General features: G+C 41.5%; 1 protein-coding gene across 28 annotated transcripts in view; it reads right to left on the bottom strand.

The window, feature by feature from the left end:
- Window positions 1–19,497, bottom strand: part of EPB41L3 (erythrocyte membrane protein band 4.1 like 3) — a 241,908-nt gene that overhangs the window by 46,468 nt on the left and 175,943 nt on the right. For all 28 annotated transcript variants that reach the window (XM_073212845.1, XM_073212849.1, XM_073212852.1 and 25 more), the window contains exons 4-5: window positions 1,372–1,476; window positions 140–182 (exon numbers count right to left, since the gene is read on the bottom strand). In XM_073212845.1, the coding sequence (XP_073068946.1) occupies window positions 140–182; window positions 1,372–1,476 (148 nt within the window). The remainder of the gene's footprint in view (window positions 1–139; window positions 183–1,371; window positions 1,477–19,497) is intronic.

The following is a 19,497-nucleotide window of genomic DNA, read 5'->3' as shown; positions in this document are numbered from 1 at the left end:
TCAAAGATGAAGTTTGAGATATTACTCTTTCACAAAATTGAATTCACACTAGCCATGTAGGTATGGGGGCTACTAATTCAGACAACTGCTCTCTGAGAAATCTTCAGATTTTCACATAAAATAATCCAAAAGAACTTACTTCGAATCTGTTTTTTTATTTCCTTAGCAGGGTCCAACCAATTCTGAAAAGGAAATGACAGTTTGAATTTGAACCAGAGAAGGACAGAATAACACTGATCAGGTAGAGACACACGCTAAATAAATGTGAGACTGAGTGGTCCTTGGACAGCCCTCCAGGTTGGGTCCTTCCCCCTTGCCTGGTGCCCCTTTGCTAGGTTCTCCAATGGCCCAGCCACTGGCCTGAGGAAATGTGTGTGTGCACACAGTTCATGCTTGACAAAATTATTTTCTTTTACAACCACTGTCTTCAAGGATGCAAGTCAGCACAGGAACAGAGGAGAACAAATGGTGAATTCTATGTTCAAAGAAGTTACTAGAATAAATTAAAATACATGCAACTTGACACAGATGTCCTAGCCATTTGGCCCCACATAGTGACATATGTGAGTATAGATTCGTAGGCACTTACTTAAGAAAATTTTTCTAACACATAAACACTTGCTTGAGATTTATTTTTTTTCTCAACAGAAAACTCACACATATAATACTGAAGTTAGACACTGTCCAGTCGATTCAATAGGTGTTAAGTATGAGTCACTGTACATTAAAACAAGTAACGTTTATGAAGAAAATTTCTGCAACTCAGCTTCCAGCACCAATATAATGGAAACAATTTCCTTTTCCTTATTTTTCAGGTAGGTGTGGGAATTAGTGAGGTCAAGGCCTGAGTAGACTGCATTATACTCAGCTGTAAGAGTGCACAGAGGTATTATATTAAACATTAAATACCTACTGAATACACTACACAGGTGTCAGGTCAGCAAACATTCCTTCTCAGATTTTGATTTGGTAAGAACATGAAAAAGCATAGTAACATGAATTAAGAACCAGACAGCAATCAGTGAACATATTTTCTGTATAAGTATCCAGTATTTGCTTTTCATTGGCTCAAATCCACTGAAACGTATCATCTAAACGAAGCACCACATAAAAAGCTTCCCTAGAAACATAAATGACTCTGTGAAAAAAGGAACCACTAACTTAGTGCTTTCAGAATATTCAAGATTAAAGGAAGTTGTTAATAATATCTTTCATGAAGAAATAAGGTAACAGCATTCAGGGACTCAAAATAGTAAATGTGGGATCATGAGGGGAGGTTGGAGAAATGATTTCCCAATTCAGTTTTCATTCACTTTCTTACAGTAACAGCAGCTCAAAACATAATATTTTGTACTGCTTTTAGTCACTCACCTTCTGGTTTTCAGCATCTCGATACGTAAGCCCAAAGTAGTCTTTTTCTAGCAAGTTCAGATGTTCACATACTTTATCAAACAGTACTTGGCCTCTGGAGCGTTTCTGTGGAAAACAAAACAGGAAAATGGTTCAACACACTCAAAAAGGTTTTCTCAATTGCCAAGAATAAAAATTAAAATTACTACTTCCTATAACATTTAGTAGGCAGGAAGCAAGCGTGACCACTTCACATATCATCTTTAGTAAAAAAAGCTCAATAAAGTGGCACTCACCCTACGAAAGTCCACTGCTACAAACAAATAAATAAAAAGAAAAAATTATTGGTATCACTGAGTAAGTCCAGGCAACTTGTAGATGATTTCTAAGCAGAAATAGCTGGGGAAATGTTGGAAGCCTCAAATATCTCATGAAATACAAAAATACTGACAGCGAAAAGATATAAAGGACCAACAGAAGCCATGTTTCAGAACACCCTACCTCAATCCCCATGTTACCAGATAATTAACCCTATTCCTTGTCTTAGGCACACCTCCCCTTAGAACTTTCTGTTCCAGTCTTCACTTAGAAATTCGAGCTATGGATCACATTTGAAAGCCCATTAAATTAATTAAATTAATTTATTTTTGTTGTTTTGCCACCAATATTAATTTTGTATTACAGTATTCAAATGTTCTCTTAATTTCTTTTAGAGGAAAATTCTTCCTGTAAAACCTAACAAAAATGTTCTTTAAAGATTTTAGGTATCATATGTAAGTATAAGATAGATAGATATGCTATATTTTTTACCATAAAGCAGTGATTATGAGGAAAGAAAAAGGTAGTCATCTTGGGAAAAAAATAACTATCAGCTTAATGTATTGTGTTAAACAGTATCATATTTTCATCTAATCCTTCAAAGGTCTTCCAATATGGGCTTGGAAGACTGAGATAATTAACTGGCAACAGTTAAGCTGAACTACTTTTTGTGAAGTACCAACACTTCATATCTAATATATTAAAGCATATTTGTCTTCAGGATTTAATGTAACAAGGAGAAATATGAAAACTGATAAACACTGTATATGCCAAATTAAGTATTCAGAAGACCTGTGAAGTGGTATTGTATTGCTGAGCAACTGTAATTAAATTGGAAGTTAATTATTCAGTCCCCTCAAGCATGACTATTTAGGAAAAGAGATAAATTTATGACAGAAAAGTAAAAGTTGAATTCTAGCTAGCTAAATAATCAATTATATATTTGAAAAAGTTTAAAAATGTATGAAGATAAATTTTGTATATTAGCAAAACTACATAATAACATTGCTCAATGGATATGAACAAATGGTGTGACAATGGAATGCTGCTCATTGATTTAAATATTTTTATTCACAAATAATAGCATATCGTTTCTGAGTAATGTTTAACAAGTTAAAAAGTTTTCACAAAAAAACGTATTCTTCCAATGCATCCATCGGTATTATTTCCAGTACACTGATAAAACAGAGGTTCAGAGAAGTTAGACAAGAGAGGCAGTGTTCTGTAATGGTTATGAGCACAGTGGTGTTAGCAGATAAATGTGGGTCTGAATCTTCATTATGTCCCTTGCAGCTATGTGAACCTGTTTTTCCCTCTGTAAAATGGGCATGATATCATCTACTTCTTTGGAGTGGTTGACATTTAAGTAAAACAAGGAATTCAAATTTGTTTCAGTGGTGGCACGTATCAAACATTCCACAAACATTATCCATCATAGCCCAATGACTGACAAATGGCAGGAGGTGTAATGGAGATCTTCCTATGCATTTCTGTCCTGGAAGCCCACCTACAACTCATGGCGCCAACAAGCAGCTTTAGTATGCCTGCATATCAATGACCTGCTACTACTTAATTACTTTAGCTAGACCACAATATTTACACACACAAACACACACACCACACACAAAAACACATCTGTGTCTGGACAAGTACTTTGTCAATGAGTAAAAATGAAGCAAAAACAAATAAACTTTTCCTTACAAAGCTTCCTATATTCTGTGACCCAGCAGACCACAGCCAGCCCCTCAAAGGAGGAATTGTTCCTGCTGATGCCTCAGGCTGCCTTGGGCATTGTTTTAATTATCTGTCTTCTGGCTGCTGTGTTCTTCCTTTCCTCTAACAGGTGGCATGGATTAGCTCAAGCACAGACCCTATACTAACTGCCTGTTCCGGTTTCTCACAATTTGATTTCTATTAATGACTCATAGCTTTCTCCTGAAGAGACCAGATCTATTCCTACTGAATATTTTAAACATATTTTGAACACTACATAGACAGTCTCTAAAACAACTGCACAGTGGTGCATATTTCATACTAGAGCTTTATTTATTTGAGTGGGGATGGGGCTCTTAGAACCAGGATCAGTTGTCTACACTCTATGATAGCTGGTTTTGTGTAAACAATGAAATTTCTACCTGCTAAATGTCAGCACAGCCATGAGCTACCTGGTTGAAGCTGGAAAAGCTTTTTAAGTTATTTGGCCTTCATTTTCTCATTCCTGAGTGAGGATGTAAGGCTCTGTGGAGCAAGATGATCATGAGTTTGAGCCTATAACCAGGGCCCCTTTTACTTCTGGCAAACATTTTCAATGATTCTAATGATTACAGCGCTCTTTCCCATGGGGCCGGACGTGGCTTCAGGACGCTTCTGCCCACTGACGAGATGCTGCTGGTGGACGGAGCTGGGGCAGGACGCGGAGTTGGAACTATTTTCCCTAGATGGAATTCCCTCTGCAATCTCTCCCAATGCCCCCAAATTCTTGACTTTTTCCTAGCACAGAATTCAACTTTTCAAGCCAATTATTTCTTCTCACTGACAACTATGCTGAACTTTAGGTAATTTAGGTAATGACATCTAAAATATGACTAAAACTCAACAATCAGACTGAAACTTTTAGAGAACTTACATTGAATACTTGGTTCCCAAAGACATGATGTTCACTAAATGATCAAATATATGTACTTACTAAAGAGCCCCCACCCGTAAGATGGCGAACTTCCGGCTTCTCTTCCCGGTCCGCGGTTCCTGATGGCACCACCTGAAGACCAATCACCTCTCTCCCCCCTCCCACTCCCAGCACCTAGCCAATAGCCACCAGCCCCGTAGAAGTGACACCTCAATCAGCTCATGCCCCTTCCTATATCCAGCACCTTTCCCTAATAAAGCGGAATTCTCCGGTGAATTGCTGCTGTGTATCGCTCCTTTCCTTTCATTGGTGCCGAAAACCAGGAGACGGGACACCCCAACTGGGCCCCGTCTTCCCCCCGACACCAGCAGCAGCTTGCCCTTGTCCTCTTTTTCTGGTGCTGGCTCATCACACTCACCACTCCTCTCTGGCCTTTAGGTAAGTTTTCCCCCGGAGTGGGCCACTCTTCCCCGAGCTATCACAGTGCCATTGACCGTGATCGTCTGGCAAGGCTCTGACGCTCGGGGATGAGGAGGGAACTCTCCCCGCCTCAGGCCTTCACAGCGGCGGTGGACCCTCAGGCCCCCCCTCGAACAGCCATAAATCGCCGCCTCAGGCCTTCACGGCTGCAGCAGACCCTCAGGCCCCCCTCCAACAGCCATAAATTGCTGCTTCCGGCCTTCACAGCTGCTGCAGACCCTCAGGCCCTCCCTCCAACAGCCATAAACTCCGCCTCAGGCCTTCACAGCTGCGAAAGGCCCTCAGGCCCCTCCTCCAACAGCCATAAACGAGGTGACTCCTTTGTGGATGAGAACGCTCCCTTTTCCCCCTTCCTCCTTCCCTTCTGCCTGCCGAAATCTGTTCTGTCTGCCGAAAATTCCTAGTACTAGTTACCTCGTGACTCCAGCACTCTGCCTTCTTAGGGAAGTCTGGGTGACGACCCACACTTCCTAAGAAATTCCAACTTGTATACGAGATTCCACAGACCACCAAGGATCATTGGGGACGCCCTTTGTCTCCTTGCGGTCTGCCTCCAGTCCGAGGATCTCCATTAGTCTTCCCCTGTTTGTCTCCTTCTCTGTCCTTCAGCCATGGGAGCCTCCTCATCCCTCCCTAAAGATTCACCTCTTGAATGCCTGCTCAAGTATCTAGCCACCCTCTCTCTGACACCTGATATAAAACCAAAACTTCTCCGTAAATACTGCTCCCAAGATTGGCCGACATACCCCCTAGACAATAACAACCAATGGCCCGCAGGGGAACTCTTGATCCTAACATCACTCGCAATCTCTTTAACTACTGCCAGCGCCTGAAAAAATGGAAGGAGATTCCCTATATTGAAGCTTTCCGCCTTCTCCTCCCCCCACCGCCCCCAAGTTCTCCTAGCCTGCAAGCCGCTGCCCCCGCAGAAGCCTCCCGTTCACTCCCTTCCCCTTCTTCTCCTACAACAGCCCTCCTCCCTTCCTCCCCCATCATCTCCTCCCCCATCTCACCTCCTCCGCCTTCGTCCCCCGCAGATTAAGCCTGAGCCTTTCAGCCCCCCTTTAACTAAGTCCCGGGGGCCTCCTCCATCTTCTCACATGTTTATAGGCAGAATGGGAAAGCACCTTCCCCCATGTCTGAATGCAGCATAGGAAAGCACAAGCTTGAGAACAACCAGTGCAGTCCTTGGAAGTTATCTGTCCACAAAAACATATCTTGTCCTCGAAGACGAGCAAGACTCCTCGCTCTGAAAATAGGGAGACCTTGAAGTTGTGTAGAAACACCGCCCCTGTTTCTAGCTATGCCCTTCCTCCACTTGCCAATGTGGCAGGAATGGAGAACAAAGAACATTCTGTTTACGCATTCCATAAGCAACTAACTAGAGCCCTGCTGTAGCTCAGTTGGTAAAGCATGGGCCTTTTAACTTCAGAGATGCGAGTTAAAGACCAACTAGAGTGGCAGAGGCAAGCAGCTGGGCTGCTAGCTGGCAACTCATGGGAGCATCAGCCCTCCCAGTTCTTTCTTTATTTTCTTCGCCCCCCTTCCATACTTCAAGACCTGCTCGACTAGGCACGGCTGGACGGTGTCACTCCCCCACAGACTGAGCCAGAACCCTTCAGTCCCCCTCAGACTCGGTCCCGAGGGCCTCCCAAAATTATCGCCCCCTCCGGGACATAGCTTAGACAGACTCACTCAAGCCCTATTACAGTATACCAGCCTTGACCCAGAAATGCCTGACGGAAGACATGTCCTTATGACATACTTCCTAGCTCAAAGCTACCCCGACATTAAAGCTAAACTCAAAAAGTTAGAACAGGGCCCTGCTACCCCACAGACTGAGATCCTAACAGTGGCCTTTAAAGTCTTCCATAACCGGGAGGAGGAGAAAGAACGCCATAAACAAAAGGCTGATCAAGCCAATTTACAAATGTTGGCTGATAAAACCACAACCTGGGTGCCCTTCTACAAACAAGCGCCCCCCAGAAGCTTGTTTCAAGTGCGGACAAGAACGACGTTCATCAAGGGCGTGCCCCTCCCCCAGATCTCCTACCACCCCATGCCCCAGATGCCACAAAAAGGGCCACTGGGGGTCTGATTGCCCAACCACCCGAAGGGGAGGCTGGACAAACAACCCCCATCCTAAGCCCGCTGTAGTGGGGCTGGCAGAAGAAGACTGACGGGGCCCGGGGGCTTCTCGCCCGACCATTTCCATCACCAAACAGGAGCCCAGGGTTACTTTAATAGTAGACGGTCGCCCCATCTCCTTCCTCCTAGATACAAGAGCCACCTTCTCAGTCTTGCAAGAATACCGGGGCCCTACCATGCCTGCCATTACTCCTGTAGTCAGGGTAAGAAGTAAACAGATTCTCCCATTAAACCACCCCCCTTTTATGCACAATCCAAGACAACCCATACCTTTCTCCCACTCCTTCCTGGTTATGCCCCAGTGTCCCATCCCTTTACTAGGACGGGACATCCTTTCCCTCCTCCACATTTCCATAACTATATCCACTCCCACAGCCCCCAGTACTCCCTTTCTGATGGCCCTCATAGCCGACGACCCCCCTCTACCCAATGAAAGCTCCAGTTCCGCCCTCATACACCCTGCAAATCTCAAAGTTTGAGACATTACAAGCCTCTCCATGGCTCTATGTCCTCCCGCCTCTATCAAATTACGTGACCCCTCTCAGTATATCTGTCAGGCCCAATACCCCCTAACCACTTCAGCCCTCATAAGCCTCCAAGCCATCATTCAAGATCTCTTAAACAAAAATTACCTCAGACCCACTCACTCCCCATTTAATACCTCCATATTAGCTGTTAAAAAAACCCAACGGATCTTTCCACGTTGTCCAAGACCTTTGCCTCATCAACATGGCCATTGTCCCTATCCATCCCTTAGTTCCAAATCCATACACCCTTTTATAGCAAATCCCTGCCTCGGCATCCCACTTCTCAGTCCTTGATCTCAAAGACCCATTTTTCTACACCTCTGGACCCCTCCTCCCAAGATTTTTTCATCTTCACCTGGATGGACCCATACACAAGACATTCTGAACAACTCACTTGGACAGTTTTGCCACAAAGCTTCTGAGATAGTCCCCATATTTTTGGACAGGTCGTAGCTCAGGACCTCAAACAGTTTAATCATGATCATTCCGAGTCCACCTTATTACAATACGTGGACGATCTTCTACTCTGCAGTCCCTCATGGGAACAGTCTCAACTTGACACTGCCTCCCTACTTAACCTTCTAGCTTCCAGAAGTTACCAGGTATCCCCTGTCAAAGCTCAAATCTCTTCCCCTTCTGTCACTTACCTCAGATTCCTCCTATCTCAACAAAGAAAGTCCATTACCTTAGACAGAAAATGGCTCCTCTCTGACCTGCCCATTCCCAAAACCAAGACAGAAATCCTTTCCTTTCTAGGCCTGGCTGGGTATTTTAGAGCGTGGATCCCTAACTTCTCCCTGTTGGCAAGACCCCTATACGACCTCAGCAGGGGCCCCTCTGAAGAACCATTATCCTCCTCACCCCGACACTCCTTCATTAAGCTCCGTCACGCCCTTGTGGAAGCCACAGGTCTCCATCTTCCTGATTTGTCGAAGCCCTTCTCATTATACATTCATGAGAGGTCCAGTCAAGCTCTAGGAGTCCTAGGCCAATATTATGGCCCATCCTGTGCCCCAGTAGCTTATCTCTCCAAGCAATTAGACCCCACAGTTCGGGGATGGGCCCCCTGCCTATGGGCATTAGCCGCTGGACAGCTCTTGCAGAAGGAAGCTCATAAACTGACATTCAGGGCGCCCCTTACCATTCTGTCCCCACATCATCTAAAACATCTCTTAACCTACAAAGTTTAGACTTTCCCTCCCTCCAGACTGCTGACCTTAGTGTCCTCTTTCCTCCAAAATCCTGTTCACCCCCTTTGCCATCCATACCTGAATCATGACTTTTTCCTCCTTTACTGCTCTCTCGCTTTTTTCCCTCATCCCTATTGTCTTCCCCGCCACCCCAGCCTCCTTTGTATGGCGATTCAAAGTCAAACAGACTTACACACAGCATCAAACAAAAGTTACTGCCCTCATTGCCACATCAGACTGCCCTCTGAAAAGCTGCTCTGAGCCTTTATACCTCCACTTTCCTCCCTCCACCGAAGTGTTCACTAGCAGCTACCTTTATTCTCCCTACCTCTGCTTCCTCTATGACCAAAAACAAGCCTATTGCAGGCGATGGCCAGACACCTACAGGAGATGTCCCTACTAGTCTTGCGTCATTCACTACATGGGTAACTCCCGGAACCCACAGTATTACTCCTCCAACTGTTTCATGAAATATCCCAATGGCTCATTCTCTTTATCAATCCCAGATCCCTGGGACTCTCGATGGGCTGCCGGAGTCACAACCTCAGTTTACTACCGGGGGTCCTCAACCCCCCACAGTACCCTTCATATCTCTCGAAAGTATATTCCTCTCATTCCCAGATCTCTCAAGTTGCATCAGATATCAGACATTCCAAAAAAGTCATTATCCAAACTCTTGACAGCACCTCTTCATCTTCTTATCCCCGCCCCTCTTCCAATTTCTCCTACTCTTCTTTACAGCTCATTCAGGACACCACCATCTTTCTCAACCACACCCTTAACACCGCCAATTGTTTCTTGTGTGCATCACTACAGCGCCCACTGCTGGCCGCCGTGCCCCTTAATATTTCCAACTACTCCTTCCATGCAGAAGGACAACCCCTCCGCCCCCTGGCAGACATACCCCTATGGGAACCAGAATATGCAGATAATCTCACCATCCACCACTGTGTAGGCCCAACTCCACCCCCCTCCAGTGCACTTCACTGCCTCTCTATCTACACCCCTACCTCCGGCTCTAAGACTTTTACTCAACTGGGACACTTCTTTTAGTGTAATGGCAGTCTTTTCAACTCACTGCCTCCCAACTCCAGCACACCCTGCATTCTCATCACCCTAATCCCACAGCTTACACTTTATAGCATGGCGGAATTCCTTGAGCTCCAACCTCCCTTGCCCTCACGCACAAAAAGGGCTGCTTTCCTTCCCATCATGGTCGGTATCTCTTTGAGCACCTCAGCCATTGAGGCAGAATTTTCTGGGGGAGCCTTGGGTCACTCTCTATGGGCAATTAAAGATCTCAACGCCAAACTTGAGAGAGCCCTGACATCCACTGCCGATTCCCTGCCCTCTCTCCAAAGACAGGTCACTTTGCTAGCTAAAGTCACCCTTCAAAACCGGTGGGCCTTCAATCTGCTTACAGCCGAGAAGGGCGGCACCCGCGTCTTCCTTTGAGAAGAGTGCTGCTATTACATCAACGAATCCAGCATTGTAGAAAGTGACATCACCAAACTCACCGACCTTGCCTCCAGTCTCCACTCTGCTTCCAATTCCAACCCATTCTCGTCAATACTAACAAACCCCCTCCTCACCTAGCTCTGGCCCATTGCAAGCCCCATAATAATCATTCTTCTCTCCTGTCTCTTCTTACCCTGTATAATAAAGTTCATCAAATCCCAAGTCGGAAAAATCTCTAATCAAACTTTCAACCAGCTTTTACTCAGGAACTATCAGCTTCTGGCCACAGAAGATCCCTCACCCTCGCGTGACCTCCTCACCACACACTGAGATGGACCCCTCTCTCTGCTGGAAACTGTTCTTGGAAACAATGGCCGCAGACGCCTGGCTCCTGACACCCATATCCTCTTGGCACCATTGGAATCAACAGGTCCTCAACCTATGGTTACAGGGAACCTTCATTGATTTCCAACCTGAAGAAGTCCACATCTACTCGTTCTTACTGTGGGGAGTCCTATCAACCCTTTCCTCCCGATCCTCAAGCCCTCACTCCCTTCTCTGCCCCCGTTCAGCAGGAAGCAGCCAGAGAGAAAGCAACGTCCATAACCCCATAGAGGAGAAAGGGGGGAATGAAGGGCCCCCACCAGTAAGATGGCAAACTTCTGGCTTCTCTTCCGGGTCCTCGGTTCCTGACGGCGCCACCTGAAGCCCAATCACCTCTCGCTCCCCTCCCAATCCCAGCACCTAGCCAACAGCCACCAGACCCGTAGAAGTGACACCTCAATCAGCGCATGCCCCTTCCTATATAACCCAGCACCTTTCCCTAATAAAGCAGAATTATCTGGTAAATTGCTGCTGTGTGTCGCTCCTTTCTTTTCACTTACTGTCACTGGGTGTTTTTATGTATAGCCATATTGAATCAAGAATTGGGTAAAATAAAAAAAATTGCCAGAAGTATTCTAAATCAATGGATAATTTAACAAACTAGAGAAGAGTAACAGTTTGTAGTCTTACTTGCTTTCTTGTGAGATGAGTCATATCTCTGACTCAAAGGCACATGTATTTCATGTAACCTTTCACTACTAACACCTGGACATCCAGAAAAGTTGGTATTGCTTCGCTAAAGTGCTTCTTTTTTCCCACTGAAAAATTATATCTGTTTATGATAGAGTAAATGGGATACAACAGCTCAACAATTTGAAAGACTGTAATATCTTAAGAATGATAAATCTTCAAGCAATTTAATCTTTCATTCTTAACTATTTTAATTTGTTTTTATTTTAACTTAGAAGATTTCTAAGTTGATTCATGAAATTGTTGGGTGTTAGGAGAAATGTATAAAGAGAAAAACTTTAAGAGAGTGAAAAGACAAGCCACAGAGTGGGAGAAAATATTTGCAAACATGCGTGATAAAGGACTGGTATTCAAAATAAACAAATAAATACTAAAATTCAACAATAAGAAAACAACCAAATTAAAGAAATGACAAAAGATAAAGGACTGGTATCCAAAATATACAAAGAACTCTTAAAATTCAACAATAACAACCAAATTAAATAATTGGCAAAAGATCTGAACAGATACCTCACTAGAGAAGGTATACAGATGTTAAGTAAGCATGTGAAAAGATATTCAGCATCATATGTCATTAGAATTGCTAAACTAAAATGACAACGAGATGCCAATACACACCTATTAGAATGGTTAAAATACAAAACACAGACAACACCAAATGCTGACAAGGACATGGAACAATAGGAGCTCTCATGCCTTGCTGATGAGAGGGCAAAATGGTACAGCCATTTTGGAAGACAGTCTAGCAATTAAACACACTCTTAGTGTAATGATCCAGAGATTACACTGGTATTTATATAAAGGAGCTGAACATTTATGTATATACAAAACCTGCAAAGATATTTACAGCAGCTTTGTTCAACCTTGCCAAAGCTTGGAAGCAACCAAGGTGTCCGTCAATATTTGATTAGGTACATAAACTGTGTTACGATCCAGACAATGGGATATTATTCAGTACTAAAAACAAATGAGCTATCAGGCCATAAGAATATGTGGAGAAATCTCAAATGTTTATTATTAACTGAAAGAAGCCAATCTGAAAAGGCTACATGATGTATGTTTCCAACTGTATGATTCTGGAAAAGGCAAAACTATGGAGACAATAAAAAGATCAGTGGTTACCAGGGGTTAGTGGGAAGACAGGATAAACAGGTGGAGCACAGGGGATTTTTAGGGCAGTAAAACTACTCTGTATGACACCACAGTGTGGATATGTGTCACTAAATTTTGTCAAAATCCATAGAATGTACCTCACAAAGAGTGAACTCTAAAGTAAACTATGGACTTCAGTTAATAATAATTTGTCAATATAGGTTCATTAATTATAACAAATACAGCACACTAAAATGTTAAAAATAGGGAAACAGTGTTGTGGGGAATATGAGGGGTTATATGAGAAGTTAGTACTTCCTGCTTATTTTCTGCACACCTAAAACTGCTCCTCCACGAAATCTATTAACTAAAAAAAAAAACACAACAATATAAATACTTAGGTCTTATTTTAAATGTTCACAAAACCATTTGTTATATACTCAAAAAGTTCATAAACTTCAAATGGTTTTACTTTTATCATAAGTAAGTAAAAACAAAATTTTATTAAGAGTAAACATTTTAGAAAAATCAAAAAGTTTATTCTCAGCACATACCAGTGAGAAAAGTAAAATCATTCTAGAAAACGCTGCCATCCTCCTCCATCCCATGTACACACACGCAGGGACCTGGAGTCTAAAATGCCTGAGAGCTAAGTCAAGATGATCTGTAATGAACACAAGCTGAGCAACAGATCAAAGGGATTGCCCAGTAAATACAGGCACAACTAGGTAATCCAAACTACAAACAACTGAAACGATGTTTTAGCTAAGGTTCAAAAGCTTTCTTTTGGCACAAAATTCAAGAGGATATGTCCATCATCACCACTCAAATATAGCAGAGAGAATAAGGTTTTCTGAGGCATTAATGAAACTTCAAGCAAGTAAAAGATCATTCAAGAGCCTTACAGTATTTGTAGAACATTGGTTCTCAACACATGGCTTATCAGCCAGCATGTCCTGAGAAGCTGGTGTAAGTTGTTTATTATTTTTTTAAATTGTTCACTTAGAAGAACAGTTTTTAAAAATTAATTTCAGAATGCTTTAGTATGGAGAATTTCAAACATACACAAAAGCAGAGAGAATAATACAATGAAACACTGCGCATTCATCACGTAGCTTCAGTGAATGTCTTCTGAGGACCACAAACTTGGTTCATCTATTGGTCCATTCAACTAATCCTCCTGGTTATCCTGAAGCGTCTCAGCAGTTAATTTTATCTCTGTATGTCTTAGTATATATCACTACTCTTAAAAAATGTAATCTCAACACTCTCATCACATCTCAACAAAGTTAGTAACTAGTCCTTAATATCATCTAACATCTAGTTAGCATGATCTTCCTTGACATATGGAAGTTATGAGGTTACATCATGAGAAACCCATTAAAAATGGAAAATATCATTAAGTTGTAAGTGCATTTAATACATCTAACCTACCAAACTTCATAGCTTAGTCTAGCCTACCTTAAAAGTGTTCAGAACACTCCCATTAGCCTGTAGTTGGGCAAAATCATCCAGCACAAGCCTATTTTATAATGAAGTATTGAATATCTCATGTAATTTATTGAATACTGTACTGAAAGTGAAAATCAGAATGGTTGTGTGGGTGTGAAATGGTTGTAAGTGTTTCAGTTGTTCATCCTTGCAATCATGTGGCTCGCTGCCCAGTGTCATGGGAGAAAATTGTACCATGTATTGCTAGCCCAGGAAAAGACAGAAATTTAAAGTACATTCTACTAAATATGTATCACTTTCATACCATTATAAAGTAGAAAAATCCTAAGTCAAACCATCAAATGTTGGGGACTGCTTGTACTTTATAGTTTCCCCAGTTATTTCAAAGATTTCGCCTTCTTTTTAGTTTGTTTGCCAGGTCCACACACTGCAGTTGGCTAACACCTCTTTAGTTTCTCTTAATTGGCAAGTTCTCTACTTACCTTGGTTTTCCTCTTGAAATTAATTTTTCCAAAAGACCAGCTCATTTGTCTGTAGAGTTCCCTCGGTCTACACTTTACTATTTGCATCTCCATGGTGTAATTCAACTTGCTCCTGTTTCCTGTATTTCCTGTAAACTGGGAGTTAAATCTAACAGCTTGACCAGATTCTGGTTTGACTGTTTCCGTAAGTGATGCTGTGCCATTTCATCAGAGACATAGTGACTCTGGCTTTTGTTTTGATGTTAGCAGTCTCTAATGATCATTGCCCTAGATCCATTAATTTGAGGTTGCAAGTTGAGAATATTCTAATCCTAATCAGTCCTCCTTCATTTATTAGTTGGAGTATGTCTAGAGAGATACTTACGTCAGAATTGCTTGTTTACCCAGTAACATAGTTTGATGATGAAAGTCAGTGTTACTGTTTGCTTCTTTCCCTTTAAACATTTTCAAGATGAGTTGGCTCTCTAGCATCATCCAGAAGTCACCAATCAGATACTTTGTTTTGTACCATCATTATGAACTCATGTTTTGACATAGACTTATTGTGTTCCAGTTCGTTACAGATGTCACCCATATTGATGCTCTAAATGTCCCCAAATGCTCTGCCTTGCCTATTGCCTGTCAAATCTCACATCCTTTATGACACCTCTCCAGTGTCATTTCTTTAAAGTATTTCCTGTCCTCCCAGCATAGTGTGATTTCTCTGTCCTTTGGACATTATAGCACTTCACAGCACCAAGAGGGGACTTGCCATATTCTGCCTTACATCACAGCTGTCTTCTGCGCACTTACCTTATATCCTCGACTACTATAAAGACATGCCTGGTGTCATCATGCCCCCCGTATTTATCTTTTATGAGGCCACATTTTGGTCAAACACCATTAAGAGATAAAAAAGGTAACTTGATGAAACTTAACATAAAATTCTTTCACTAGCATATCATAACCAATGTTACAGAAGCCATATTTTAAGCTACTGGTTTTCAAATGTGGATCCTGGGAGCATTTAAGAAATGTCAATGGCCAGGATCCCACCTGATATCAAATCAGAATTTCTGAAAGTGGGCCCAAGGCATCTGCATGGTTTTAAGACTCCCCAGGTGATTCAGGCAGGCATTGTCAATAGCTACAATTTAAGTTAAATTATGTTTATAACTTTAAAATTTTTAACTCTGAGGACTCTAATATTTCTTTTTTTGAGGAAATGTGTAAGTTTTTCAGATTTACTGTTGACCCTTAAACAACATGGTTTGAACTGCCTGGTCCACATATACATGGATTTTTTTTCAATAAATACATTGGAAAAACTTCTGGAGATTTCTGACAATTTGAAAAAAAAAATTTTTTTCTCAGCTTACTTTATAGCAAAAATAGAGTATGTAAAACATATACCATACAAAATAGTGTTATGCAACTGTTTATGCTATATCGTAAGGCTTTCCAGTCAACAGTAAACTCAATAGTTAAGCTTTGGGGAGTCAGAAGTCATACGTGGCTTTTCAACTGCCTGGGGGGTAATCAGTGTCCCTAACTGCCTGGGGGTAGTCAGTGTGTTGTTAAAGGATAAGCTGTAGTTTAGGCCCAAACCGATTTCTTCTAGGCCTCCTATACCAACACCCTCAGCTGCATTATGAGAATATTTGTTTACAAACACACATGCTTAAAATCTTAAGCCATCCTTTCTAACAAATTTTCTTCAGAAATTTAAGTCCTGAACAAATGATACACCAGCCAAATGCTGGAAAAATAATGAAACAAAGGAGAAATGTTAAACCACCAAACTGTAAAAAAGCAAACAAAAAACAACTAACTAGTATTTAAAGCTAGGAATAAAATACACAAAATAGAAATGTTTTTGAGTTTGTGGAGTGTTTAAGTGCCAGCGTCTTCCCTTTGTAGAGCTAAAATACAGAACCTACTGCACTACTAAAGAACGACCCCCAGGGAGATTGCCAAATGTCTTGATTTTGTTACAACAGAGCAGAGCATATTCCCCAGGAGGTTAGGGAGGCAACTGGGTGGAGCAAACACACAGTGCTGAGCCCTGGGAAGGGCAGAGGAAGGAGCTGAGCTGACCTGGAGACAGTTGCACCTGCCAGTGTTTCTCCCAAAAGAGCAACTGCCTTGATGCTCAAGTCCCTGTAACTCATTTCTTACCCTGTGCTGAAGACAATGAGTACAAAAGCAGGAAGCACAGATCATACTACATCTAAACACAAGACTTAACAATAGAATTTGTGCTTTTTCTTCAGTCTTACAAAGCTATAGCCAGCCTGAGAGAAGACCTCCTCTGGCAAAGGCTAAATGCTGACATTAGAGGGATTTGCAAAGTCAAATGTAATTTTCTAGCTCTGGAAGATGGGTTGCAGTTCTTATCTACCTGAGGCTGCATAATCACCAAGAAAATGAGACAGAGAAAGTTGTGTTGCCTGAGAACAGGAGCTAATCAGCAGTCCCCAAGTCTCAGGAACAGGAGGGCACCCCAAATTCGCATCAGGATATGTGTGTGCTTTTCAATTTTCCTCAGAATTAATTTCCTCAGTTAGAACTGATTTCCTCAGTTAGAATTCTCTTTATTTCTAAATGACTGCAGCACAGCTTACCTAGAGTTTAGAAGCATCTAGGTCAGAGCTTGAGCCCCAGTCAGACACCTGGACTCTGTGTAAAGACATCTTTCCTGGGTTTTCCTTTTTTTCTTCTGGATTCTTGATAGAAATACATTCCAACCCTGTTTGCCCTGAAATTTAAGTGATGAGTGGATTGTTTTTTAATCCACACTTGGAAAATACCAGGAGGCTGTAGTCCACCCAGGAACAAATGATGATGGTGTCTGGTGTCTGGTCTGTGAGTCCATAAACTGTTCAGAGAGATCTGAGGCTGAGAAGGTCTAAGATATGGCTGTCCTACATGCACCTACTTCCTTTTGGGGCTTTATGACTCAGGTGTATATTCAATGCCAAGCACAGATACTAGGTCTCAGCACAAGACTTAACAATAGAATTTGTGTTTTTTTCCACATTATCCATATCACCACTGCCAGAATCCATTCCCACTGGGCCAGGACTTAATGGAATTTTCTATTCTAGGTACTAATGCCAAACGTGATCCAGGCAGCATATTCTGAAAGGGCTGACATGAGAGGCAGAGTTGGCATTTCCTCCACCTAGATGTTATATATATGGGCCAGCCCTTTCTTTAAATTCATGAGTAATCAGCTTCTCAGAAAACCATGACTGTTATTCTTTCAAACAGTAAGTCAATCATGTCCACGTTCTTGCTCAGTTATGTTACCAGTGATGATCTTGAATATTCTGTTAAAATATGAATATAGAACTATTTCCTAGTCTTGATACATTTTTAAACAAAACAGGGATTTATTTTTATGCCTCAATTATCTAGAGATTATAATTCAACTGGCATTATATAAACTTGTCTAAAATGGGCATCCCTACCCATTTAAGCTTGTTTTTTCCCACCATCCTATTCTAAGTAAACCCCGAGGCTAGACCTTGATTCTACAACTGGCTGGCTCTTGTGAGATTGAACAAGTTATTTAATATTTCTGAGCTTTGCTACCTTCATTATAAAATGGAAGTAATATTGTTATTTACTCATAGGATGTTGTTTTAAATAACACACAGGAAAGCACACTGCCTAGCTCATGGAAAGCAATAGCCAACAAATGTTAGCAATTATTATTAGGCCTTTCTCATAAGCAGTCCAATAACGTTAGGTTTTCTGAAGCTGAAATTTGGTATAGAGAATGACCTACTATTGATATCTTATTCCTTGTGCAGTGAAATCATCCCACTTCTCTTATGATAAATCTCACACAAACCTGAGAAACTGTTGAAAAACAATATTATTATCAGTAAATTCAGTGTACATTCCCTGACCACTTACAAACACACACAGAATGATTTTTTAATGTGTATTGGGTATACTGGCATATTTTGGTAAATCCTATGCTAAAACATAAGATGGTAATTTATTATCTATATGGCATACAGTCCCGCCAAAACAAGAATTGTTCTGATTGTTCAAATTCAATAGAGTTGTCCTATGTTTTGACTGAGATTTCACAGAAACTCTGCATGCAGGCAACAGGAGTGCCTTCCTGCCCAGTAAGCCCCTCTACCTTTTTTTAAAAGAGGCCCTCTTCTTTCAGCCAGGCTTTCTGCCTTCATTTGTTGTCGCAACATCAGCCTCTTTCAAAATCAGACTTTCGTGCTCAGAGACGTGCACTGTGGTAGATAATAGCTTTCCAGTGAAGCATGCTTCTTGCTGGCCAGCAAAAACAGTGGGCTTGGATTTTTACAAAGAGTTTCCCATCGCACATATGAGATGTTGGCAGTGAACCATCAGACAACATTTCCTGCTGCTAATCTGCTAAGGATTCAGGTCACTAAGCCAATGTGTGCAAAAGGAATGTAGAAAAGGAAGCCTAAGAAAGAGGAATGTTTGACAGAGACACAAACTTAAATTTGAATCATGTAAAATAACTGTAGTATGCAATTCTGAATGGGAGTTTTTCCCATGAGAGGAAGTACTTAAACTAAAACAATTCGCAGGAAAAAAAAAAATCAAACAAAAACCCAAGTTGTGATTTATAAATTCATTTGACCAAATAAAGGGTTGTAGGCAATGAAATATTGACGATGAAAACGTGACTTTTTAAATAATATCAATTTAATGAGAATGCAGCTGCAACACTATTAATTTTCAATTCTGTAAGGCTTTGATGATCAAAAGAATTGAAGAATATTGTCATTGCTTTAAATAAATAGGTACTAAATGAACCTATGTCCTTTCTATCAACTGTTTTAGCCTATTGATAAGGCAAGGCTGTGAGCAAGCAGGAAGCTATCAGGGTCATTATATAAACTACCCATATAATTTAAAAGTGTAATTATATCCTCTCCTAGCTAAATATAATTTTATAAGCTAAAATGATCCTACAATCTATAAAATACCTATAATGAATTATCTTTAAATTTCTGGTAAATAGCATAGGATAGATGATCATACTTTAAGTGATACCAAGATCATTTGAGCATTTTGTAGCTCAGATTAGGATTTAAAATCCAGGAGACAGAGAAAAAAAGCCTTCCCATGCATGAAATAGTTTGAGTCTACATACATTTTCTTCAACTTTTTATGACACACGTAATACCTCATATGTAATACTCCGGGTGCAGCTGGCTCTCCACGTCAAAGGCTGGCATTGTTGTCTGACCACGCTGCAAGGGGCATTCTGGTTTAATACTGCCCGAGCTCACAATCCTGAAAAGCCAGCACTA

The sequence above is a fragment of the Manis javanica genome, chromosome 9 (assembly GCF_040802235.1).
Source record: "Manis javanica isolate MJ-LG chromosome 9, MJ_LKY, whole genome shotgun sequence".
Taxonomy (NCBI): domain Eukaryota; kingdom Metazoa; phylum Chordata; class Mammalia; order Pholidota; family Manidae; genus Manis; species Manis javanica.
Note: the sequence above shows the minus strand (reverse complement) of the source record. Positions and strands in the feature narration are given on the sequence as shown.